Below are 27,478 nucleotides of genomic sequence, written 5' to 3'. Positions count from 1 at the left end.
ACTTGTGTGTGTCCTGTTACAGACAGAGCTTCCTACTCCTCTCCAGCAGGAAAAAACGCACAAAGTGCCCGTGAATGGTTGATCCAGCTTTTGCCTTAGTCTGTTTCCTGAGCCAAGGTTTTACCTTTGACCATATATAAGCTACTGTGAGTTGAAAAAAATCTGTTGATGTTTGACATCTAGGGAATAAAGCTTGAAGCACAGTGGTCCTTTGTATCAAGTGCAAAAGCAAGCCTCCTATGGCATGTAATTTGTATGTAGGCCCCCACCTGACAGTAGTGATATACTGTACTGATGTGTCATGTTGTACTTCACTGACTCCTTAGAAAAAATTTAGGTGCTTCTAGCCTAAACATAATGTCTTGTAGCCAGAACAAAATGACTTATATTTGAAACTGTTCTCTGAGTAACACTGGATCAATTTGCACTGTACTGTAATTGTCTGTATTGACCTGTTTGTTATCATGGCCACAGACAACACAGAATTGCCATTCCTTTTTGCTCGGTGGGGAAGTGAGTCAGCTTGTATTAGATCCTCTTTTTCTTTTTCATAAGCTAGACTTTCCTGAATTTGAAAGCTTTTTACCACAACTTGCAACGCAGCACTCTAGTGCATGTGAAACTTTAATTCCGTGCACCAGCACCTCTTCTGTAACAGAACGGAAGAGATTGTGGTTTAACCTGTGCCATGTATGCAACAAGAACTATTTTTTCTTAAAAAATCAGGTGGAGGGGGGCAAGATTTAGGATTGCATAGCAAGAGGCATATGCTGTAGAAACCATTGCCCTGTATGTGTGCTCGTTTGAGAATTTTTCTGATTAGGCCTAATTCGCAAAATAATTTAGGTGTTCAACTTCTTTATTAGGACTGACATGCTGAAAGACAGACCTGTGTAGATCTAGGCTTATATATTAGAGAAGCTTAAGATCGGACTGACACTTGAGTTAAAAGCTAGCCAACATTTGCCAAAAATCTTTGTGGTGTTGAATTTGTATCAGGTGAAGAAATATCCAATGAGCAATCCAAATCTGCTTTTGTGATACTCTTTTTTGAATATATGTAATTATCAAAATGGTGGTTGATGAAATGGCATGATAAACAGAAGATGATTTAATTCAGAAGCCCTAGGGTATTGGGGTAGAGTCCTTTTTATTTTTTTTTTTTTAAAGCATACTTGCTTGACTTTTGGGGAGAAATGAGTTTATATGTAAACAGCATACAACATTGCAAGTAAACTGTTGGCAAATGTTAGTATAACTTTAATTTTTAACAATTTATTTGTTCTAAGCAGGCCCAGCATCCATATAATGTAGACTTCAGTGCAGTTGAATACCATCAGAGTGGTTTGTAGTGTGATTGGGTATTAATTCACTGTTTCTCCTTTTAGTTGTCTTTTACAGTCTTCTTCCTGTAATACAGTTTTTCCTTTTACTTTTTTCAGAAAATCAAGATGGCCTGCATCAGGTAGTACATGAACGCCTGGGGGAGTTGCTACGTGTTTTAAAAGCAGTGATAAATAAACACCAGACTCTAAACTCAGTTGATATTCTTAGTGCTGCAGGAACAGTTATTGCAAAAGTAAAAGGTAAGGAATTACTACCTTTCATATTCTTGAAAAATTGTAATTACTGACTTGATTGACTCTGGCTTTGAGTTATAGATAGGATTCTATGTATACAGAAGAAACAGGGTTTTTTTTAAGAGTAATACCTTAACACTTGTTTAAAAATACCTTCTCTAAGCGAAAACTAATATTAAATAGCTTGTTCTCCTGCTGATCTTATAAAATCCTGCTCATAGGAAGCTAGCTGCAAACCCACACTGAATTCCAAAAGCACAAGCCTTTGATCTTGAGCTTTTCTTTACCCATGTATCGCAGAATAATAAACTTCGCATTTATCCACTTAGAGATTTGCCAAAAATCTTTGCTCAGTTCTATGAATTTGTAGGGATAGTGTTGTATTTATATCAAATGAAGAAATACCTGAATGAGCAATCCAAATCTGAATGGCCTAACAGTTATAAATTCCACAAACAGATCATAAGCATGGTAAAGGTGTCAACAGCAACAAAAAAACCCCTTGCAGACATATACTTTTTATTGCTGGCCTTTGCTGCTGCAGTTCTGTGTGTGTCAGACAAATGCAAATGGTGAAGCACACAATTGCTCCAGCCCCATAAACCATAGCTGTTTCTTCTCTGTGTAACCTTTGACTGCAACTTTCCCTACTCTGGAATAAGTCCAGTATATTTCTGTGATATGGAGAATGCTTTGAGTAGGGATAAATCTCTACCTCTTGCTTCTGTTAAATCATGTGGAATATCTCCCTTCAGAGACATATAATTTAGTTTTTCTCCTTGTTCTAGGATTTTTCCCCTTGCTTCCTAATTATCTTAGTATGTCTGAACATACAGTGCTGATTGAGTAAAGTAGTAATATCAGTTAAAATACTAATGTGTTTAGCTGCCTGATTCCTGTATCTTGGATTCTTCCAGGCTTCTTATGGATTTTTCCTATTGATATATAGTTTTGCGAGTTTGATCTTGGCAGGTACTAGCAGCCCACTTCGTATTTTCTTCCTGCTACATGTGGAGTTTCCTATAGATCTGTCCCTTGTGTTTGAAATGATCACAGGATTATGACTGCAATTTCTGAACTTGCTTTAGAGAATTGTACCTAACTGTAGAAATGCAGAGGGTATCCCTGAGAGGTTGCCGTTTGTCTTGTTGATCTTGGGAAGGGTTAAGTACACATGTACAATGGTAATCAGATATTTACATGTGAGAACAGGTTAAATGTTTACTGAATGTAATTCTACATCCACCTTAGACAAGCTGTTTCCATGCTTAAGTGTTACGGTAAGATTACTGTGTGTCTTCCACTGCCCCCTAATTTCAGTGGACACAGGACCATGTTCAACTGCTTGCTTTAATTTAAGAAATGGTGAGGAGAACGGACTTAAAGTATGCAAATAAATCAAATTACATCAACCTTTGCTAAATCGTGTTTTCAAAAACTATTGCAATAATATCTATTCTCTCTGGACTACATAGTCTATTGAGGTTGTTCTTGATATGCAGTGCCCCAGTGCAGATTGGTCACTGTCTATAATGTCCAAGTTTACCATTACAGAATAAAGTGGTAGAATTACTGTCCTTGTCTCACATGGTAACATTGTTGACTGATTCCATAATTATTTTGGCCTTTTTGTCAATTTTAGTATTTGATTTAAAGTCCATGATAAGTCCAAGGTCATTTCCTGTAGTTCTAGTGCTGAACCAGTTTTCCATATCTAGATTTTTGTACTCTCCCTCCTACCCTTCTACTTCTGAAGTGGAGAATTAAGCACTTCGTTGAATTACATAATCCATTCCTCCAGAGTACTTGCAGCGTTCTGAATTTGATGCCATACATATTTTTTTCTCGATGCACACTGTTCCATCATACTGTTTCAGTAACACTGAACCTTGGGCAGATGCATTGGTGTTTCATACATTTTCTTACATGTATCTGTTCCTGCCTGGTTTGAGTAGCTCTTCTTTGAATAGTTATTTTAGGATTTGTTCACTTCTTTTGATAGTGAGCAGAAGAAATAACTTTAGTACTAAGACTTTTTTTTGGCAATACAGATATTCATAAATACTTTTTAGTTTTTTTCCCCCCTAAACAGATTTTAGTTCATATAATTAATATGTTTGCACTTGAAATAAACTTAACTACTAAGATTGTGTTGTAGAGTTCGCTCACTGTTAATACATTGAGTTTATGAGGAACTACAGTCTTGGAAGGATTGCATTATTTTCTAGGTGGAAAGAAAAACCACTGCTAGGAAAGCACTGTGCATATTGTATAATTACAGAATGTTGAAAGTAACTCTATTCTTTATTGTTGTAAGAATGCCATTTGAAACAAAAGCAGTACAGTCATGTCTTCCAGTTTTCTGTCAAATGTGTTCAAGTGGGTCAAATTGTAAGACCATACTTTAGGTACATATGAAAAGTCTGTGTTCAGCCATAGCTCACTTGAACTGCCTTAAATATCATCTTGTATGATGAGATACCTCTGAATAAAAAAAGGCATGAAAGGAGTTGATTTTGTTATGGTAACAATCTTTGTCCTTGAGCTGAAACTGAGCTCAAGTTTTGACTGATTTTTTTTTTTTTTTTCCCCTTCTTGGTTACGTTACTCTGTGAATAATTTTCTTATTGGCAATGGTTTAACAGTACTGAAAATCTAGCTTTAGGACTCCTGCTACAGGATCCAAAGTACAGTGATGATACGGTGCACAGTGCTGATCTGATACAAAGATCTTCCAGCTTGAATAAATAGACAAAAAGGGTTTTCAGATGGAATAAAAGATTATGGCATGCAACTTCTGTTCATAGCATTCTTACCAATTTCTCATTGAGTTATTAATCTGTCTCATAAGCAGCATACGCTCTGGACCTAGAATGGAGAGGCTGGCATAAACTGTCTGGTTGTTCTTAGGCTAAAGCAAACACAAACTTGCTCTGTGGCAAGCCATTGTTCTTGTGATCCACTGTGGTGTGACCTGGCCTTGTGGAGTTCCCAAGTTAATTACAAGGAAAAGGAGCTCCAGATCACACTAAAGAAGGTGGTCTCAGTCAGTTCTGCCTCAATATTTGTACCCTTTCATACAAATAAGTGCTTTCACATGAAGAATTTAGTAAGGTCTGTCAGTGTTTGCTCAGCCGTGTATTGTATTCCTCATGTGTCTGGAGATGGAAACCAGGAGTTACTGGGCTGCAGCTCTTTCTGACTGGTACTTCGGTCCTAATTCTCTGAGAGCAGCAAAACCTTTGCTGTATGAAAACGGCCTGCCTCTCTGCCCAGCATAACCTGTGGTAAATGTGAAGTCAGTTTGTCTTTAGCACCTGTTCAGTGTTTACAGCTGGTTTTTGTGTGAGAATCAGACTGCTCTGTATTTGTATTAAAACTGAAATGTGTGACTGCTGGAACTGAGGAAGCTGAAGTAAAAATACAGCATGTTGTGGTGAATTGTAAGCATATCAGGCCTCAAGTTTGCTTACAGGGGCCTGTCAGTAACACACGCATTCGCAGGTTTTCAGCTGTGGTTATTTCATTAGAAGTAATGTAACTTTTGAATAAACAGGAAGGTACAAGAATGTGAGGAGCTGGTAGGACAGAACCAGTATCCTTTTTCCTCTGTCTTCCCAGGCAGTGTTAATGTGACATTATGAAAGAAGTTCATCTGACTCATCTGTTTCTTGTCATCGGAGGACAGAACTATAAAAAGATGTGGAAGTACTCTGTATCTGTAGTCAGATTTATGACTAGGAAGAAGATTAACCTGGCGTGGAAAACTTCTGATATTTATTTAGGAGAGAATGAAATAGAAACAAGCTGGAATTTACATGATTTTTTTTTTTTTTTTTTTTAATTTTACTCCCTCCCCCGCCATCAGAAATAGAAGTGTAATTGGTTTAGGTTCTAGAAAGACCTTTTTGAACTTTGCATTAACACCAGGGTTTCTAATCTAGTCTGTATTTGGAACTTCATATAAGGGGAAATGGTTATTTTAACAAATGACTGCCTTTGCTCTTAATGAAATCAGTTACAATAACTTTGGAACTGGACTGTCAGTGACTCTGGCTTGTGAAGTACTCTTGTAAGTATGACAAGTTGCACTGCATTTCAAATGTAATGTCCAGTGCAGACAGACCATCCCCTTTAAATTACTGCAAGCGGGAATATTTTGAACGCTAGCAAAAATTAGAGAGCTTGTGCCCCTCCTTTAAGCCTCTCGGCCATTTCTCAGATCCTTCAGTGGGAATGATATGAATGTGCTTGTAGTTCTGCTTTGGATGTCTAATGCTTTTGCTTTTGCACAGACTGAAGGAAAAACTAGTGATAGCATATTATCTTAATCTTGCTACAGAGAATGATGTTTGGCAGAACAGATAATGTCAGACTTACCATTTTAGACTGAGGTTGCAGGAAAATGGGGGAGGGAGGAAACTTGCCTTCTCAGGTTATATCTTGGATATGACATGGTTCACTGAGCCTCTTTGCTTGGACTCTGCTACTTGTACATACTTACTTGAGTGCTTCATGAAGAGTGTCTTTTAAATGACACCTCACTTGATCTGGAAGAATTGAGACTTACTGAAGCGTCCTGCCTGGAACCTGTTTAGACTCCTGTTTCTGGAAATCATTTCCCAGTCTGGCACACCATCATACTCATGGTTGTTATTTTCTCAGTTTCTTTAAATAGTTGATGGCCTGATCCCATGCTGAATTCAAGTTTATGCTGTTCTTTTGCGCTAAATTGCACCTTTTGACTTAACTGAATCACTAGAATGAACACAGATTCCTGGTAAAGCTGAAATTTGCACTTGTCTTGTAGAAGTTCCCTTTTTAGGTATGTTTTTTTCTAATAGTTCTGCATCATTAAATATCTCTAGCAAGATAAAGTCATTTCAATTTTGTTGGTGCATCTGTGATGTAAATTCAGACTAAAATTTATTCTGGAGGGAGTAGGAAACAGTTCCTCAAACTTGTCTTGTTGGCATCCAGCTTAAGTTGGGGAGGCTGCCAAACTTGATAGTAAGTACAGGCTGGTGAAATTATATGGCACAGAGAACTAAAAGTAGAACAGTGGGGCCTGGACAGCCTGCTGTTCCTCCCTAGCTGTGAAATGCCAAGAATACTCTCCTACTTCTTTCCAGTCTGCGTAGTAGTGCTCTTTACTCAGGATCCTCCCCCTGGATTTTACACATGTTTTTAAAGATGAGAGATAATAATGAGAAGTATTACAACTCTTCGTTTTGGGAGAGGGAGGTTTTTTGGTCTTGGGGTTTTTTTGTTTGGGCGATGGTTTTGTTTTTGAAATAGTTCTGAAAGCTTCTTGAAAGCACTGTTGGGAGTTTAAGGACAGAAAATTGGTTGCAAAGACATTTAGTTCCAACAAGTCAGCCAGTTGCTTACTGCGTAAAAGTCAGCTAGTAAAGTATGGATTGAAGATATATTTCTGTCTAAGGAAGAGATGGTGGGTGGTATTACTGTATCCATCTATTAGGTATGAGACGATTGACCTGCAAAGAGAAATTCTGCAAGCTGGTGTAGTTTAGACTTGTCCAGGCTCTGTAGACAGCTGGCAAGGTAGCTTTGCTGCTGCCAGTCCTGCACGTGTCTGTGGGGGAGAGGGAAAGAGCAAGCGAGCAAACTCCTGCAGACTCTGGCATGGCTGTGTCCCCGGATTTCCTGGGCTGTGCTGCCTTGATTTTGACTGGCAGGGGACAAGAGAGCATCGCAGAAGCTTGTGTGCTGTGCAGTGGTTGCTGTGAGCTGGCTAAGCATCATCTTTTAAGGGCCCTGGTTGCACTCTGGTCTTGACAGATAACGGCCTCTTCATAGTTTCAGAAGCATTGTTCAAATGTCCTCAGGCGTTGCTTCAGCTCCTGGGATTCTGGCTTCCAAAACTTCCATGGCTGTTGTTGGTTCGCCAGCCTGCTCTGTGCTTGATTAAGAAAGCTTTTGATGGCATGACCCAAGAGTTGAAATTTGCAGTGTCTTGCAGCATTTTGATGAGGTGGTCAAACCTACCTCAGTTTGAAGACAGCTTTACTAGCTTTGGAAATATAGATCCACTTTAATGCAGGCTAGGCTTGCATTTCAGGTGCTGGATTCCCCATTTTTAATGTATTGTTATCATATGATTTTTTTAAAAGTTCGTTATGTGCCATCTGAACTCTTACTTAGAAGTGTTGTTAAGTTGTATACTGGCTTTGAAATCTGTAGAACTATAGATAGATAGCTGTCATTTCCAGACATGGAAAGATTACTATAGTTCATTGTTGTCAGTAGCTATTGTGTGCAGTCAGGATGTCCTGGGGAAGGAGCGTGCATGGTTTAAAGTTGATGTTAAGTACATCAGCATTCCAGTCGTAGTAAGCTATAAGAAAGCTGTTTGTATTCCACTGAATTATAAGACCTTAGACTAACCTTTTTTGGGCGAAGTGGTAATTTTGAAAAATTCAAGATTGGTTATTCCATCTGTGATGGATCCTGAAAAGAAAGGATTTCTCTGGTATATAAAGTGTAAAGCTTAAAAAAACTCTTCCTGGAACAGGAAGGCAGAGTGAAACAGACGGCATTTCTTTAGGGAGAGGCTATCTATATTAATGTCTTGTTAGCAAAGTGAAAGAAGTGCTCTTTCTCTGAAGACCTTGCAGCTAATGGATATACGAATGTTTCAGTGGTAAGTGCTTTGAATGTATAGACAGTTTTTGGTGGTTCCTTTTAGTTTTGAAACGGTGTTTCATGCCAGCACTCAAATGATTTTTCCACTCATTAGTGGCTGGTAATCAATAGATCTCATAGTAACTGTTGTTGCTTAATGCTTTGGAATGGGAAGTTTAGATTTATAAGCAGTGTTATCTCTGAAAAGCTGAGATTTTCAACTAACCTGAATTTAAAAACATAAAGAAATCCACTCCTATTTACAAAGTTGTTAAAAAAAAAATTATCATTTGTGAAGCTCGATTGAGTCTCATTTCAAACAAAGGTGCCAGGGGCATTTTTAATGTAATTAAGAAGTGTAGAAGAAGAGGTAGGAGAAGCCTTAATTTAGCAGTGAACTGTGGCAACAGAGGCCGTTAATATTTTTGTAATACGTGGCAATTTTTTTTCTGTAGGCTTATTACAACACACTCTTCCAGATCTGCAAGTAGTTGTGAAAATAGCCCATGAGAAGAATATGTGTTTTCTGTAATAACTTTGTATAGAAATAGTTGTTATAAAAATGTTGATCAGGCCTGTTAGCACACTGTGTAAAAAGGAATGGATTCAACTGTGTTAATTTACTGGTTAAAAACTTTTCCTTTCGCAAAGGAAGTCTAATGGGGGAGTAGATTACTGTACTTTCTTTGTTTGTTACCCATTAGTGTTTAGGCACCTGGCAGGAAGTTTGAATACTTTTAAAGATTAAAGTCTGTTATTTTAATTTGCTAAGAAAATGTGTATAGAATGGGCAACATTTTAATGTGATTTAATTTTTGCTACTTCTAGAAGTCATTGCAGGCCATTATTTCCACATTTGTACTTGAAATGTAAGGAGGTTACATAAATTAACATTGTCACAGGTCTTGCAGAAAGTGATGAATAGGGGTGAATAGCTGTATGTGTGCCATTGTAGTACCTCTGAAACAGCGTAAGTAATTTGAGCATCTGGATAAGTAAGAATATTTCATTCCTTAAAAATACTTTTTGAAAATAAATACTAATGTGAAATTGTCACTTCTTGCAATGTAAAACTGGGAAAACTTGTATCCAGAGGGCTCAGCTTTGGCTCGAAGGAGTGTATGCAACTTCTCTACAAAAATATTCCCAGTCACCAATGATTAAGGAGTTAAGTTGGAAACAGACAAAAATGGTTGTGCTTTTTTTCTCCTCCTTTCTCTCTCTTCTCCCTTGTCCAGTAGTTGTTAATAGAAACTCCGGATGATTCATTCTTGTCTCATTATTCCAGTTTGTCATGGAAGCATGTTAAAGGCTCAGTGTTGAGTGGCTAAATACTTGTCTTCATCACCAGTTTAAACCATTTATTTTGTCCAGAAGTGCTTCTCTTCCTATTGGGGAACAATGATAGTTATACTGAGTTTCTTACTCATTTTTAACAGGCAAAACTGAGGGACTTTTGCCAGACTATGGAGCTGATAGTTAAAGGGGTTTGCAATGGACGCTACCTGTTGATAGCTTTCGATTTGTCTGTACTCAAGCCAGAAATCCTGTGGTCTGGATACGTACACAGGATCGCATACAGTTACAGGGGGGCATCCCCATAAACAACTGCTCCTGTTACAAATTCTGAAATTTCTACCCTGAAAAGATACCATTTTTCAAATATTTGACTGCTATTGTGAGCTGCTTTGTGCTGTTGCTGCGATTTCACTCTTGCTAGCAAATGACTGTTTTTCTCTTACTCTCACATTACCATCGTGTGTCCCGCACAAAGCTGCTCTCTTGACTGAGAAGATATAGGAAGTGAGAGACTAATCTGATTTCATTGTGGGAAGCATCTGGGTTGCGTTAATTGCTTTCCTCTAGTGTTTACTTTCTTATAAATCTTCCTTAAAACTGTGTTTTTTCAATTGTTCAGAAAGGTATAATGTTGCATGTTCTGTAGACTTTGTGTATAAAATTTGTCTTTAACTGTAAACTTGCTTGACTGACCCCACCTCTCACCCTTTGGTTTTCATTTTTTTCCTAAGCGGTGAACTTCAAAGAAGTTAATGAAGAAAACAAGAGAGAACTCTTCAGTGAAATATTTTCTTCCATTGAAACATTGGCATTCACCTTTGGAAACGTGTAAGTTGGAATCCAGAAGTTTTTAAAGAGCTCTGTGGAGCTGAATCAAATTAAGACTAAACACAACAAAAACTTCAGTTTTCTTTTGGACAAATATTAGCTGATAAACTAATTTAAATTAACCACATCCAGAACAATTTTACTGCTCGGATTGGATGTTTGGGTTTTGGTTTTTTCTTTATAACAGGCAATGGTATAAAAATTGCAGGGAATATAGGACTATTATTAAAAAATGTTTGCAGAACTTCTAAAAGATATTAGAAACACTATCTAAATTTTTGTTCTCAGTGATCTGAAATTGCTTGGTAGGTGAAGTAATAAAGTAACAGAATTCTTTGTTTTTCTGGCAGTGTTTCAGACTTCCTTATGGGAGATGTAGACAATGGCTCGTCATTGGGACTTCCTGTATCTCGGAGAAGTCGGGTAGGCTAAAAACATGTTCTCTTGGAGTGTGGAATGGTATCTTTTAAATGAGATTTTCATTTCCGCTGAAACTCTGTGAATCTTGGGGCTGGGATACTTGGAGTCTTCTGAGTCTTAAAACAAGATTAAACCCATGAAAAAAATGCGTTCAAGGTTACAGATACTTGAATGCATTCTCAGTTCTAAATGCCAATGGGGCTAGTGCTTGAATATGTTTTTGATAACCTGCTGTAATCATATTTGAGATTTTTAAATTGATTAAGTGAAAAGAACTAAATACTTAAAAGTAAGATACTTGAATGATTTGCATGATGGAGTGGTTAGAATAGACCCGATAGACGTAGAAGCTAAAGGTTTAATGATCTCTTTTTGGCTTTTAAAGACTAATATTCATTACAAAATAACCTTTTCTTCTTCCAGAGCCCAGTTTGTGCTGTAGCTGTTTCAACAACAATTCACTAAGAGAACTGAAATAGCACTGTCAACTTATAGGTAGTCAAAGAAAAACATTAGTGTTTTAAACTCCCCTTTAAACACTTTGAAGGTGAGATTAAAAAATGCTCAGTACCAAATTCTGTGCTGATTTTTTGTGTATCTAGAAGCAGACTTTCAAGTAAATCAAGTCAAATCAAAAGTTACATGCAAAGAAAATGCAGTTTATAATTGTGTGTATGACAAGCTAAGTTGTAGCAAGGTTAAAAATTTTAGATCGTGGTGTTTTTTAAAGGCTTCATTGAAATGTACTTAGGGCTTAGCATTCCTTCACACAGCTTGATCATAGCAATGCTGTGAAGCTATAGCTGAGAAGTAGTCTTTCTAAATTTTCACTATGTTTGATAACACACATGAGAAAGATGGATGATCACAGAAGTTCTACCTCTGTAGCTGCTACAAAACTCATCTTCACAAACAACATGGAGGGGAAGGAGGCTACTCATAAAACTGGTTCCAGCAGACTTAGAATCAGAGGATTAGGTTGCTGATAAAAAGTATGAAATAAAATAGCATAGAAGCCAGGCATCTCATGTAACTTAAATGAGATGATTTGAACAAGTACTATTTCAGCTAATGGGTTCACCAGCAGGAGGAAGGTGCTGAATTTGCCAACATTTCAATCTTGTAATGGCTTTGCAATGTAAAAATGTGTTCTTGTGGAACAAGATGGTCCCATATATTCTATTTTGAAGTGAATGCTTAGCTAAAAGATCACTCTGCTGAACATGGGGGTGGGGGAAGACCAAGGGGAAATTAGAACATAGTGAAATGAAGAAGGAATTCTGTTCTAGATGCTGCAAGTCACCAGCTTAGATTTAAAACCCCTTTTTTGTAGTCTCATTTGTTTTTCCTAATGTGGAAGGGAACAGTTATAAACTTTGGAGCAGGTAGGATAACATGGTTCAATTTCTTGGAAATCTGTCTTAAATTAAAGTGCATTTTCATTCATGCAAATAAATATACATTTAACAAATGAAGCATTTCACTTTTGATTTTGCAATTCAGAGAGCAATTTGGAGGTCAACTAGGAGTTGAGTATTAGGAGGAGTTAAATGCAAAATATTTAAGTAGCTGTATTAACTTTTCATTCCTGTAAATGTGTACATTCAGTGGTTGAACATAACAGCTAGCTGTATCTTAGAAAGATTAGAGCATAACATTTTGGTAGAATTTAACATGTAAATGCTTTGAGGGTTAATTAAGGAGAGAGATTTTAATTGCCTGTTAGGGAAGGCACCTCCCTAACTAAGCTGTTGAGGATTGCTCTAAGAGGAGGGGGGGGTGGGGGTGGTCGGATGGGGAGCAGGGAGATGATCTTGCTTCTCCTGGCTGCAGGGGAGTCTGCATTCTTTAGTTCAGGCATTCCACTTGGAAGCTTAAGTTAAATGATATGTATACCCCCTCTTAGCAAATGTAATTGTTCTCATTTTAGCCCTTGTAGTACAACCAGAAGTACAAGGTGGAAGCAAAGATATTTCTTAATTAAAAACAGAAGAGTTTTAGAATATGTTGGAAGAGACGAGACAGGCATGTCTGACTTCTCATTACTCAACAAGCTATTTGAATGCTATTCGATGCTATGTAGATCTGAGAGCATAATAAAGAAGGGTAGAATTTTCAAAATGTGTGCAGAGATTTGCCTCTTGTCAGGGTGACAATTCTTGGGTAATGGAGGAAAAAAAAGGCAGAAAAGACTGAGCAGTGAAATCTATCTAGAAATTGGGCTTTTTAAATTTTTGTTCAGCTCACTGGGATGAGTCATTGGATGCTTGAAGGGGGCAAGCTGTATGGGTCAAGTTCTGATAAGAAGTTGTAGGACGTAAGTAAAAGTAGTTGTCCATGTGCTTGCTTTTAAAATGTGCTATTACATATTTGTGGTGGCATGAATGTGGATGGATGAATGAGCATTGATTAGCTGCCCTAACTAAACTGTGTGCCTGAGTTACTGGCAAGGAGTGAACAGTTCTCAGGACTGAAATGATTTACGTCTTATAGAATGGGAAATAATTTTTAGGACCAGAATTGTAAGTGCCTCCTGAATTAATATAAAGTATGGGGTTTTTTTCCTCTTCTTACTTGTTCTTCCCTAACAACTGTATGCCACTTCAAAATCTACCTGAAGACAGTAATACTTTATACCCAAATCAGAACTAAATCTAGGAATGTTCAGGCTTTCTGTGCAACAGAATATTGAGCCATCTCTGAATTCAGACTTTTGGGGTTTTTTTACTGTTTCATTGATAGACAGCTTTGGACAGATTTCCCACTTGTTCTGAAAAAGCCCTTCCATTTTACTGAAACACTCATTTATTAAACAGCAATTGTACTAGTATTCCAGTTTCTTAGGAATGGAACTGTTCTTTAGACTGTAGTTTGATTCTGTTCAATGTAACTGATGATTAATGCCTTGCATGTTTTGGTATATGGAAAAGCTGCTTTTGCTGTGAAGTAAACCAGGGATTTTTATGTGATTTATGATCTGTGTCCATTTACATTTAAAAAAACTAACCAAACAAAAAAGAACTACTTGCATCATTGTTACTGTGCTCCATTGTAGCTTTAGGTCTGAAAATAAAACAGCACCAAAGTCTAAATCTTGTAAAGCTTAAGGCCAATTTGCAGCTATTTCTCAGCCTTTGTCTTCTGCCTGCTAGCTGCTTCAGAACTTTCAAGAGTAGTTTATTAATTTAAAATGATGTAGAGTTATGTTGGGTTTTGTTTTTGTTTTTTAGAAGGGGGTGGTGGTTACCAGGTAAACTTTTCATTCATTTAAATTTGTTCAGTGGCCTGGTTTACAGCACAGTCCTACAAATAGTTCAACTTGCTCAATTAAAGGGGTAGCTAAATGTGGCATGAGGGCAAAGGTAGGGATGAAATCTTGTGCTAAATTCCTTTTATTGTTGGATGAAATTCTGTCAGGTTGTACTGACTGTCAGGGCTTCATTAGCAAGTGTTACTAGTCACTTTATTCCCTTGAGGAAGAAATAAAGGATTCTAATGGCATGTAGGATGGTGTCATATGTATATGATACTAGGTCTGTATGAAATGCTTTTAGAAAGATAGGTAGGGATCTAAGAAAAGCTGGATGTCACTTAAATATCAACCTGGTTTGTTAAACAACTGTTCCATCACAGCTTGTCAAGATTGTTTATTTAAAGGTATATAATGATTCCTTGCTATTTATTATGTCTCAATTGACAGCTGTGGAAGCTTAGAAGGTATTATACCTTAGATGAGAGCGCGTTACAGTACAGGGGGTTTTTTTATCTGCAGAAAAAGGGGCAGATGATGCCATTTATTTTGTTAGCCTATCAGTTCTAGTGAAAGCATTTCTTTCCTAACTTAATGTTTTGTTTCTTGTACACCAGTCTTTTGAGAATCTTTCTGTGGAGTCTGGGGGTTCACTGCATGAAAGGGATGATATTCAAGGTAGGTCATTTAATATTAATAAATACCATTGTGTATCTGTGTTTTCATCTTGTAAAATGTTGTAAATAAGTTGCTTGGTCACTCTTTTACACCTCTGCTGCCATTAAAACTTTACTGTAAAAAATTTGCTGTTGCAGAGGTTTTATGCTTTTGTGAATAACCAACCTGGGTTGCTTTTTGGGGGGGGGGCGGGGGAAAAAAACCAAGGCCAGAAGCACTTCTGTATGTCATCATATGATTGGTGTTTTGTTGGGTCACTTTCTTTAAGAAAGTTATGCTGACCATATGACTACTCCAGATAGAATACTATGACCCTTTAATTTGTTCTAAAACCTCTGTCAGTTCTGTTTAGAATCAACTAGCATTAAAGACCAACTCAAGATCAGAGCTGCTTAAGCATTCACAGTTGGCTAATACTGGCTTTGCTCTCAGTGTGTGGCCATGTCTAAAATTCACTTCGTTGTGTTCAATGCTTTATTTTCAGGACATCTTCGAGCGGAGGAGGTTGATAGCATGCTCCTGAGAAATGACAGTGGAATTGAATCAGCTCTGTCCTATGCTAAAGCATGGTCAAAATATACCAAGGATGTAGTCGCATGGGTAGAAAAAAAGCTTAGCTTGGGTGAGTGGCTCTTTCTGGCGTTTAATCAGCTTTGTCATGATGAAATTAAATCTGCTGTTAGGCCTCTGTGCTGCAGACTGTCAATAATGTGATTTCTAAATTAGTAGCTGTTCCGCTGAAGTGGACAGAACTATCGTGCATTTCCTATAATTAAAGGCCTGTAACAAAGTGAAGGTGGTCCCCTCTGTAGCCTGTCTGTTAGAGGAAGAATGTAGAAAGCATATAGCATGTGGTACAACTGTTAGCGTAAACAGTAACTGTGAATTTTTTTAACAGAAGTGGAGTGTGCTAAAAACTTAGCAAAAATGGCTGAAACTGCTAAAGCTGTTGTTGGACACCAGGTGAGTACATTTTAGGGATTTTGTTTTAAAGTCTTAACTATGTATTGGATGCCTTGCCTAGAAGTGAAATGAGGAATGGATTTTTAAGTTGATATGGAATTGATTTATACTGTAAATCACTGGTTAAAAGATCTGTTTTATTTTGTGTCTTCCTGTATCTTACGGAAATTTGGATGTATAGATTTATTTTTGTTGAAAATGCAGACTAGCCTTATAGTTTTCACAGTATACTCTTTTGTCTAACATCTTGTATGCTTTGTGATTTGGACTTGTAGACTTCTCTTTCAGAGTGTCTTCCTAGTAAAATGAAACATAGCTGAGAAATTAGTAATTTTCTAGATTCATACGTAACTCTCTCTTCCATGCATATATAAATACCTTACTAAATTTAATTGAAAATCTAGTTCAATTATACAGACATTATTACTTCTCCCTTACCTAGAACATTTATGTTTTGTTGTGTGTAATTTTAGGATTATATGCCATTCCAATCAATATTCATTAATGCTTTTCAAAATGATATTGAGAACAATCAACTTTGGCAACAGACAGCTGCTGCTCTCCAGTCTAACAAATTTGTGCAGGTAAGTCTAAAGAAAAAGAGCAAGACATTGTTTAGGTTTTTAAAAAGTTTTGTAACAGCACAGAATATTCAAAAGAACAAACTTGCAGCCTATAAGCCTTTTATGTACTCTGTTAATATTTCCTATTTAGCCTCTTCTTGGAAGGAAAAATGAGTTGGATAGACAAAGGAAAGATATCAAGGAGCTTTGGCAGCGAGAACAGAAAAAAATGGTTGGTACTTCTTTCATATCTAACAGTGTTCAATCTTAAATTCTTCAGAAGAATGAAACTCAAACTAGGTTGTTATGTGCTTAAATTCACATGTAGAATCTATAGGGCTTATTGAATGTAGCATGTACCTGTCAGTTTCATGGCACAGTTGTAACAGGTTACCTTCCTATGACTACGTACTTTGAACTGCAGCATACAGACCTGTGCATAACAGCTTCTTTAAACATCACATTAAATAACTGGAAAATTTAAATAATTCATTCTTTTGCTTTTTTCTTTTGTTGCATTCTGCAGCAAGAGCTGGAAGCTGCTCTAAGAAAAGCAAAATTGCTGTATACACAGCGTCAAGATGAGTATGAAAAGGCAAAATCCTGCACTGCTCGTGCTGAGGAGGAACATCTTGGCTCAAGTGGAAGCTTTGTGAAAGATTTCAGTAAGCAACTGGAAAAAAAACGAAGGCTAGAAGAGGAAGCTCTTCAAAAAGTAGGAGTTTTTGTTTCTTGCTTCTAAAGTTAAGCCTACACTGGTTTTACTTGTACTTTCCCAGTGGGAGCATTTGAGCAAGTGTTCTGTTCATCATTCTTAATTTTAATCATGCTATCCTCTTCCGGGCTTCTATCCGAAATGGGAATCTCCAGTTACAAGCACCTTGTGTGGTGTTTTTTTTTCCTTGTTTCTAGTATTAAGGTCTGTAGTCCATCAACCCTTTATACTTGTTTTCTCTAGGCTGAAGAGGCCAATGAACACTATAAAGCGAGCATGGCAGAGGTTGAAGAAAAAAGAAATGATTTGGAAAGCTTTAAAAGTGATGTCTTAACACAGCTTCGGGAGCTTATTTACCAGTGTGATCTTACTCTTAAAGCTGTAAGCATGCTTTTAAAAATATGTTTGGCACAGATATATAAATATTGTTAAGAGTAAGAGAAAGCCCCATCTGTAGTATTAACTGCTTAAAATAGAATATTTTGAAAGGACAGAGGTCAAACCAATAGAAGAAGGAAAATTTTTAATATGTTTGTGGTGTTCTTTTTCTGTTGGGAGTTTTTTTTTTTAAAAAAGGGGGAGGGTGTTATACATGTCTCGAATGTTTTGGGGTTTTTTTTTAATGAGCTGTTGCCTTGCAAGAACCCTGATTACACAATTCTTGTAAAATCTAAGAATATTGATGGCAGTAGTGTTACTCTGTTGCTTAAGAGTACAACTCCCATTCCCGTTATTTTCATTAGTGCATTAGCAAAGATGTTTGGCTCAAGCACAGAATGGACATTAACACGCTGCAGCATGGAGCCTGCTAATCTTGATGACAGTCTCAATTACTACAGGATCCATTGTGACTAATTGTATTAATGCTACACGTAATGCTTGCTTACACAATAAGCAAAGGATTGTCAAAACAGTATATCTACGTACACAGTTTTAAAAAAAACTTTAAAAGCACATTATGCCAATAGATGCGTACTTTTTTAGACAAGACAAAGACAATTTAATGCCGGGGCAGGGGATGAGGAACAAGCAACCCAAAATCCAACCCATAAGACCAGTAGAAAGCTTAGACAAACTTGTCAGTTCAAGTGTATCTAAATTGCAAACTACTTTGCAACCCCAAAGCTGAAGAAGCAGCCATGCAGTGTCTCCTTGCCTGGTCTCTGCCTTGTGATAAAATATTTTAAGTTTCACATAATTTAACAAAGGAAGTGTTCAGTTAAACTGTTCTGTTGGGACAAGGAGTTTTTTCCATTTCTTGTCTCAAGATGATACAGAGCTCATCAGGGTTTGGAACTGCAACTACTTCATCATTGTAGTGGGGACTAAAATTCCCTCCAAAGCATAAAAACCACCTTTTTGGTAGCAAAAAACTTTGCCGTTTGCCTTGATCAACTCGAAGTGGGAAGCCACTGGAATTGTCTTTGCTACCGGGAGGATTCAATAACCCAGAGACAAGAAGAATACTAGTATCTATACTACAGATGAAGTTTTTGCAATTGATTTTTCAGGAATCTTGCACTAAGTCATCCCTACAAATGTTAACTATTTTCTAGAATTTTTCTAGTCTTATTGTTTAAATAATTTTCTGTTGGGATATTAATTTGGGTTGAGAAAAGTGGAGGTGAAACGTTTAGTAAATGATCTACAAATATTGACATTTTTTTTCTCCCAACAGGCAACAGTTAACCTGTTCCAGCTGCAGCACGCTCAGGTTGTATCTCTTCCGGTTAACTGCCAGTCCCTCTGTGAGAGTGCCAAACTCTATGACCCTGGTCAGCAGTATTCAGAGTTTGTGAAAAGTTTGCCAAAGGAAGGGGTTCCTATTGAATCAGGTTCTTTTGAAACCCAGAGTTCCCAGGTTGATGGGTGAGTCCCAAACTATAGGTGGTATTTGCTTGGTTTAGAATTAAATGCTAGGCACATGTGTTTAACAGTAAAAGAACATTATTGGAGGAATTAAATGAATCCTGGTGTTTTACCATGCTTTACCATTCTCTGTTTCTTTGGTTTATCTTTTGGTAGATTATATATAATGTTGACCTTAAAACCTGACTTTAAATTCCAAAGCAGAATGTCATTTTGTGTAATATTACTTGCTAAAACATTGAGAATTGTAGTGCAAGAATTGTTACTATTTTAATGTAGACACTGGTTAATATAAAAAATGTGAATTTTGAACTTGGTAGTGTGGTGTGACAGTAGTATTTAATAATCAGTTTAGAAAGTCTTGAGGAGGTAGTTTTCCTCTTCTGCAGGCCTTGCTGCTACAGTACCTTTTTTCATATTGTTTGTCTGGCAACTTCTTGGCGGGAAGTATTGCTCGATTTCTGTCTCATGCTATGTGACTAAAAAAAATCATAGTCCACATGTCCCTATGTTATAACTTAATTATCTTATTCCAACCTGGGTGAAATGGCAGTTTTTACTGTTAATGTATTAAAGATAGAGCTAATGTGGAAGTAAAGACTACAAGACAGAAAGGCAGCTCCTCATGTCAGTATGCCAAATGCTTTTCCACCTTTAACTTGTTATAAAATAGTCATCTTGGCCCTAAAGCACCAGAATATCCATTCCAATCTGTGTGTTTCACAGTTATACAGGAAAGTGTCGTCATCGTCTTTCAAGAGGAAACTAAATACAAAACCTAACTATTGAGTCAGACTTCTACCAACAAAAGCCAGGAAATTCAAAGTTAAAGCAGAGATTCTTAGTTCTTGTCTGTAAATTTCCTGCCTTTTAAGACTAATTTAGGCTATACTCATAAACTTTGACTTAGGGGGATTTAACTATGCAGCTCCCTGAGAAACTGATGAGCATGAAATTTCAAATGCTTTGTGTGGTCTCCCAGCTACTTACTGCCTAAGATTTATGATTGGGTTTTCTCCTCCCCTCTCCCCACCTTTAGTTTTCTTTGGCATGGCCTTGTGATTCTTCATGTACTTGAAGTGATCACTTTTAGGTCTGCATTTATTTAAGGGACTGTAGCTTGGACAAATGCAAATTTTAATGTTTTTAAGTCTTTATTTCCTTTAGCTGGATAGGGTAGAAGTGATTAAGAAACAGCTTCCTGACTGCTAAACTTGGTTAGCAGGCCATTTTGTCCACAGGGTGTTTTAACATTTTACATTAATTACAGTTAATAGTTTTCTGTCCTTACCTTGAGAGCAGATTTTTACAATGTACTGACTATAAGATCTCTGGCAGCTTCAACATATATTCTGTGCTTTTAAAAAAGCACAGCATTTTAATGCCTATATGTTTATAGGTGAGTGATCCTGATGACTGAGCAGAGAATCTTTCGGAGAAAAGCATAAAAGTAGGATGGAATAGCCTCTGAATTATTCTGATCTTTAGATGAACAGATTTGAACAGTTTTTTCAAAGTCTGCAAAATAATGGTCATAATACCTTGCAGAGATGTGGAAAAGCTGATTTATTGGCGGGGGGAACACTGGGAAATTGCACGTATTTAATTAAAAATAAATTGCCACCGTCTTTTTTTTTAATTTGGGCATTAATAATTACATGTCAAATATGTATGTTCGCAAACAACAATTAAAAGAAGCATTTTTAACACTCAGGGATTAAAAAAACCCCTTTGCTTTTCATTTAATTATGTCTTACTCTTCAAATTATTTTCTCCTTTCTGAAGGGTTTTTAATAAGCAATCAACCAACAGTGTCCATACATCACATGGTAACTTATCTCAGTGTTCAGGAGATTTTCCTGCTCAGACATTAGATGATGTGGGAAGCCCAATTTATCATCGTTCACAAAAGATTGGAGAGACGAGATCTTCCAGCAGTACAGATATCCAAGGTAGTTCTTTTGTATTTCATCTGTAGTTCAGTCTCTAAATAAAAATACCAGGAAAAAAACAGGTGCTTGATGTCTCACTGTCAGAAATGTAGCACTGACAGGGTTAAAAAGTATTCTAAAGTTCAAAGGTTATAAAAAAGGTTATGTACTTGAAAGTAAGGACAAATGGAAAACTGCCTGTGTGTATACCTAGGTTCTTTGACAAGAAAGGTGACATGCAGTTCAAACAGCGAGTACTGTCAAGCTCAGTGTACTAAACTATTCCAATTAACTTTAGCAATTTTTTTTTGTAAATACTATGTTGATTTTAGGTCTTTTGCAAAAGCACAAGTGTCAAGTTTCTGAAATTCATTTTCATACATCTTGAAGGTTTTACAGGAATATATGCTGTGGGGTTTTTTCACTATGCGTGTTTGTGTAACTTTTGCAATATTTTCCTATTTTGAATATAGTCATAGTCTTTAAATAAAAAGAAAATAATGTAATTTTGTCCTTGACACTTGGAATTTGTGGTTTTCTTTTCAAAAGCAATGCGAGGGCCACCACCATTCAGATCATGGTCAGTTGGCAACCAGAGCGGAGGAATGTGCAGTGATTCTGAAAGTGCAGGGGGAAGCAGTGAGTCACGATCCATGGATTCTCCATCTGCTAGCCCAGGTACAGCTACACTCACCGCTATACTAATTTGAAGTTTTTTCTTTTTTTTAAGTGTTGCATTAATCATTACATTAGTTAGTTTAGCAAGTGTTGGACAGAGCCTATAATGAAAATGAGTAGTTGGGTGGAACTGATACTTATAGCTTCCTGAAAATTTTTCTCATCTGCTAGGGGATTTTAAAAGACGACTTCCCCGAACACCTTCCACTGGTACTATGTCATCTGCAGATGATCTTGATGAAAGAGAGCCACCATCTCCTTCAGACTGTGGTAATGTTGTTTCCATACCTGAAGTCCCCAGAAGATGCTTTTTGTTGTAAAGTGTGGCTTTTCTTTTTAATGTGCTTAAGAAAAGTACATTAACAAGGCTGTGATTACCAACAGCAATGCTTTTCAATACAGTGTGCATCCACTTGAGGTTGAGAGCTGAAGAATAATGTTCAGGTCATTTTAATGAAGTGGTGCAGAATTGTTTTCATATATTTAGATTAAGTATATGGGCAGCCTTTGAACATTTCTAGTGTCTTTACCCTCCTGAAGTAAACACAAATGATCCATTAACCATTCCCTCCAGACATTTAAAGTTAGCTGCATGGCACTGAGGTATGTACGATCACTTCGAAATTTTGAAGTGAAATGCACAGATTCAGAGAGTTGGTAATTGGCAAACTGGAAAAAAGTGGATCCAAATGTTTAGGGTAATAACTGAGATTTTACCCTTTTCAACTTCAATAAGCAAGTTTGGTAATGTCTGTCCCAGATTTGACCAGACCATTTCTAATTTTCAAATGAATTTTGACTGTATAAAGACAATGTTGCCACAGGTACTGAAACCTGAATAACTGAATTATCATAAATAGTTCTCTGGTATGTCTGCAGTACTTACAAACTAGTTCTAAAATATTTGTGGCACTTGTTCAGTAAAGCCTTTAGGAAATCCTTCAGTTAGTCCTTATTCCTAAATGTATACTTTGCCTTCTAGGAGTCAGCCTGTGGTTAACAATACTAATTTAGGTCCAGATTTAAAGCATGACAACATGTTAATGAATGCAAACTTTCACTTGGAGTGGTACTGTTTAATCAATACTTGAGCTTTTAAGAAGATTTCTGGGCAATTAACTGTTAATTTTAAGTTTTTATCTGTAAAACAAAGGTTGATAGCATTTTAAGCAAACTGCTTGAAAAAAAATTGTTCACAAAAAGCACCAGTTGCTATTCTGTTTTAGAATCCTTTAGAAAATATTTTGATGTTATCACAGGAGACTGAAAATCAGTGATTCTTTTTTATTTTATATGGGTTCTGCTGTGAGCATGTGTTAATTCTTACCTGCTTCAGAGTATTCTTTTTCAAGTATTTCAGAAACACTACAGGCCAAAACCATAATGGCATCTTTCATCCCCTAGTACAGAATTTTGAAATATATAGAATGAACTGCAGGGCAGTTGGAATTAAATGTCTTAATATTTTCACATGCCATTAATACAGGAGAAAATGGAAATACTTAAAAATGCAAAACTAATTGTTTGATTCCACTTTTATGTAAGATGATTTGATAGTTAGTGGGTCTGTTATGTGAACTGAGGCATTGTTTTTCTTCCTTGTGATCGAAATGTTTTTCATTACTTCAGTAGTTGCTATTACTTACAGAATGCTGCGTTCTGCAGCATGGTTCTAAAAAATCAGAATAAATACTCTATCTCAATAGCAGATATTAGAATGACTGTAACAGGGAAATTCTCTCCAGGTGTAAATGATCTGACATCTGAAACTGCAAATTCTCCAGGACCTTTTAGAAATGCTAATATGTCCAAAGCAGCACAAACACACAAACTACGGAAGCTGAGAGCTCCATCTAAATGCAGAGAATGTGACAGCTTAGTGGTATTTCATGGAGCTGAATGTGAGGAGGTAAGTTGAAAAGTTGTTTAAACTGCTGCTTGAGATTTATGTAAAGTCGGGACTTCTGGAAACTTGCATTATTTTTCCGTATAAAAAGTATGGACTTTGCAGCTTCTTAGAATCATCATCAACTTAAAGCAAAAGCACAGCAGGCTAATAGATCTTTCCTTTTGCTTATGTATGGGGTAACAAACAGCAGAGATATTTCTTATGGTGTCAGATTGTATCAAACCATGTGTTTTTTTTTCCTCCCCTGTAGTGTTCACTTGCATGCCATAAAAAATGTTTAGAGACTTTAGCTATTCAATGTGGGCACAAAAAACTTCATGGAAGGCTTCACTTGTTTGGAGTGGAATTTGCCCAAGCTGCTAAAAATGTTCCCGATGGCATCCCTTTCATCATCAAAAAGTGTACGTCAGAAATTGAAAGTAGAGCGCTGAATGTCAAGGTATGCTCAAGTTTGTTTATAAAACTTAAGTATGAACAATCTTTTTAAAAAAATAAAATCTCTTCTCAAGATGTTAATGCTGTACTGTTGATATCATATACGTTTTACACTTGCCTTTCAAATTAAAATAGGGTTTTGCTGGTCTCTTAATGTCAGGGCATCTATCGTGTGAATGGAGCCAAATCAAGAGTTGAAAAGCTTTGTCAAGCTTTTGAAAATGGAAAGGATTTGGTCGAGCTCTCAGAACTCTATGCACATGATATCAGCAATGTTCTCAAGTTGTATCTCCGCCAGGTATGTACTTGAGAGGTCAGATGGAAAACCAAAGTACTGTAGTATATTTCTTCAGTACAAGAGGGAAAAAAAAATCCCCTTCGGCAGTCCTTGTGTATTTGCAGTAGGCTTCTTTATTTCACATGGAGCCTGTGACAGGGAGAGGGAAAGCTGCTGGTATTACAGTCTGTAATCTACATGGGCATAATGTCTCTTTAAATACTAGTACCATACGTAGAACAAGCTTTTGTTTATCCAACTGTAGTGAAGCTTTTATTTCTAAAACCTTTCTGGTTACTGAATTTTCCTGTCTTACGTGAAGTTTAGAACATTCCCATATTCTTGCCTCATGCAGACAGATGCTAACAAAAATTTAATGAAATGCACATATAGTGGTTACGGTGATGTGTTCATTATGGAGGGGTTATGAATATTTTTCTTCAAAATGATCTCTAAAGCTTCATGATTGAGTTTTCCAGAACAGTTGCAGTATGTATCTGAAAAAATGAGGCTGGGGTGTTGCCCAGTGAAATTACTGAGTCACTCTGAAAACTTGTTAAACCTTGAAAGAAATAATCCTTAGCTGCATGGCCCTGTCCTCTTCTTTACACTGGCTGTCACAGATGAGAATTCCAATGCTGTGATCATCACCATTAAGTTAAGGGCTTTTGAGGAATTGCAAAGATGTACTCTGCCTACTTATGCAAGTAAAAAAGTAGCATATTCTATACGTTATACTGGGGTACCAGTCTGAGGCACTGTGCTGCATTTTGAATAGAGCTCATAATTAAAAAAATTCAAATAACACATGTTCTTCTGGTCTTATTATTTCCTTTGTAGCTGATCTGTTGGTGTGGTTTTTAGGTAAACCTGCTCATTTTAAATGCAGGAACAGTGCTAGAAACATGCAGTTAAGACATTTTTAGATAGAATCCTGAGTTAAACCCTATTTGAGACTAATTATTAAAACTAATTATTTTGAGTTTTATCTAGTCTTCATAATTTTTGCTTTTATCTAAGCTGGAGCAATGCAATGTAAATAGCCAGGTCAGGTTTGAGGGTTTGGTCTGTTTTTGGGTTATTAACGTTCATTTTCCTACTAAGAGAATATTTAAATCACAATTAAAAATTAATGTTATGTGACCTAAAATCCAATTTTAAAAAAAAGAATATGGACCAAACTGAAACTACATGTAATATATTATCAAAGACTGGAAAAATAACAGCTCTATTATGGTATTTGTGCATATGCAGTGTAACACCCTCCCTCATAGCAATCGCTTTCTTGAAATCTGTACCTGTGTTGATAAATGCTCAGTCTTGAAGCTATTGCAGGAAAGGGGTAGCAAAAGATTTCTGGAGAAAGGTATAGGGAGGAGTGGTTTGGGGTTGGGTTTGGATTTGACAAATTGTGGTTTCAGCTAATGAGCAAGGATTAAACAATGTCATCACCTAAGAAAAGATATTAGGCCAGACAAAGTTGAAGAAAAGCAGGAAAGAAACAAGTTAAAATTCAGGCTTGAGTATTTTTCTGAAATGTTCTTATTTCTTCAGCTTCCAGAACCCTTGATTTTGTTTCGGCTTTACAATGAGTTCATTGGACTTGCAAAAGAAAGCCAGAATGTTAATGAGGAATTGGATGCTAAACAAGCTAGCCCCAAATCAAAGAAAAGACAGTCAATCTGTATTGAACTGAATAGGATCATTATTAAAATTAAAGATCTTCTGAAACAACTGCCTGTACCAAACTATAACACTCTTCAGTACCTTATTGGACACCTCCACAGGTGAGAAAAGACTTTAAATGCAAAGTGATGTTGAAAAATAAACAAACTGCTACATGCGGTGTACTAGGAAGCTCTTGTACCCTTTAGATGACTGTAGAGAAAGTTGTCATGTATGCCTTTGGAAGACATTTTTCTAATGTAATGAATTCTCGGGTGAGAGAAGAATATGAAATGGAAAGAAAGGAGGGAAAGAGCTGAGCTCCACTATTGATTTCTCTGCTAGCAAGTAGTAACTAGTGGCAGCTGCGGGGACCTAGGTGTGATTTAAATCAAGATATGACCCAGATAAGGGCAGTGATTTGGTGGCTGTTAACAGAAAACTGAAACTTGTGTCGTGTCTGTTAATAACCATTCTCCAGTTACATTTCACTTCCTTTTCCTCTAAATGCTGGATTGTATGATGATGTGTGACGAGGCTGTACCAAGCTGATTACTACCAATAAAAATGGTACTATTGGGCCACAGCTATATTAATGAGAATGAGACACATTTTTTTCCCCAACCCCAGAAATGCCAAATAGCCACAAACATCAACCAAATAGACATAAAAAAGCCCTGTTTGGAAAGCACGTAGTCCAAGCTGCTGTTAAATGCAGTCTGCAGTGAAGATTCTGCCTGCCTACCAAACCCACCTTCAGTTTGTTTATTGTCTGTTAGCCTCTCTAGACATGATAATATTTTGATATCTAAAATAGTTCTGAAGTAGTAAAACCCTCTAACTCTTGGGGTTTGTGGGGTTTTTTCCCTCTTTATGCAGGGTTACAGAACAGTCTGATGAAAATAAAATGTCAGCCAGCAACCTTGGCATAATATTTGGTCCAACTCTGATCAGGCCACGTCAAACAGATGCTACAGTTTCTCTGTCATCACTTGTGGATTACCCGTATCAGGCTCGGGTAGTGGAGCTGCTCATAACATACTATGAAAAGATATTTGATGTTTCACTGAAACCACTTCTGAGCACATCGCAGTCTGAAGAAACTGCCGTTACAGTCAGAGTTGCTTTATCAGCGGAAGAGAGGGAGCCCCAGCAGCAGAGGAAGTCATTTATTGCTGTAAAGGAAGTGAGTGACTCTTCTTGTGCTACCACAATGTTACCTGTGCCATCTTAACTTTTGTGTCAAATGCTGCAGTGTTCCAGGGCACATTTCTATTAAATCTTTGTGGGGTTTTTTTGTTAAGGAGTGCCTTTCCTTTTGAGTTCTCATTTACTTTTGCTTTGACTTTTGTTAACAGGGTATTCTAATAGCTCCAAGTGAAAGCAGAGCTTCAGAAACAGCTGCACTGTTTTTGGAATCAAACAATAGCAAGAATATAAAAGAACAAGTAGATACATCTGTAACTGGTTAGTGCACTTGTATTAAGTCTTGGGGTGGGTGAATAAGAAGTCATGGATGCATTAGATTATAGTGCATGCGGCCCTTCTCTTTAGACAAAGAAGCAAGTGATAAAACCTGCTTATCACTGTTTGATACACTCTTTTTGTAAGAGGAACAGAGAATTAAATCTTTCTAAAGGCTTTCAAGAAACTTGTGTTTATGGAATCAGAGCTTAAAGTATTTGGTAAGAGAACACAACAATGTTTTGGTTTCTCCCTTTTATACAAAAAAGAAGATAATTATGCTGTGACTGTGGATTTCTGAAATTCACA

The 27,478-nt window shown here is 37.0% G+C and overlaps 1 protein-coding gene across 3 annotated transcripts in view; it reads left to right on the top strand.

Annotated features, from left to right (window-relative positions):
- Positions 1-27,478, top strand: part of ARHGAP29 (Rho GTPase activating protein 29) — a 53,386-nt gene that overhangs the window by 23,256 nt on the left and 2,652 nt on the right. For 2 of the 3 annotated variants that reach the window (XM_074876548.1, XM_074876547.1), the window contains exons 3-22: positions 1,443-1,586; positions 10,256-10,352; positions 10,703-10,775; positions 14,640-14,700; positions 15,185-15,322; positions 15,599-15,663; positions 16,137-16,247; positions 16,378-16,458; positions 16,753-16,941; positions 17,185-17,322; positions 18,620-18,810; positions 20,596-20,762; positions 21,291-21,419; positions 21,591-21,689; positions 23,165-23,328; positions 23,579-23,767; positions 23,924-24,061; positions 25,595-25,827; positions 26,585-26,891; positions 27,064-27,172. In XM_074876548.1, coding sequence (XP_074732649.1) covers positions 1,443-1,586; positions 10,256-10,352; positions 10,703-10,775; positions 14,640-14,700; positions 15,185-15,322; positions 15,599-15,663; positions 16,137-16,247; positions 16,378-16,458; positions 16,753-16,941; positions 17,185-17,322; positions 18,620-18,810; positions 20,596-20,762; positions 21,291-21,419; positions 21,591-21,689; positions 23,165-23,328; positions 23,579-23,767; positions 23,924-24,061; positions 25,595-25,827; positions 26,585-26,891; positions 27,064-27,172 — 2,823 coding nt within the window. The remainder of the gene's footprint in view (positions 1-1,442; positions 1,587-10,255; positions 10,353-10,702; positions 10,776-14,639; positions 14,701-15,184; positions 15,323-15,598; positions 15,664-16,136; positions 16,248-16,377; positions 16,459-16,752; positions 16,942-17,184; positions 17,323-18,619; positions 18,811-20,595; positions 20,763-21,290; positions 21,420-21,590; positions 21,690-23,164; positions 23,329-23,578; positions 23,768-23,923; positions 24,062-25,594; positions 25,828-26,584; positions 26,892-27,063; positions 27,173-27,478) is intronic. The other variant, XM_074876549.1, reaches the window with a different exon arrangement.

The sequence above is a fragment of the Strix uralensis genome, chromosome 8 (genome assembly GCF_047716275.1).
Source record: "Strix uralensis isolate ZFMK-TIS-50842 chromosome 8, bStrUra1, whole genome shotgun sequence".
Taxonomy (NCBI): Eukaryota; Metazoa; Chordata; class Aves; order Strigiformes; family Strigidae; genus Strix; species Strix uralensis.
The sequence above is the reverse complement of the archived record's forward strand: the minus strand, read 5'-3'. Positions and strand labels throughout refer to the sequence as shown.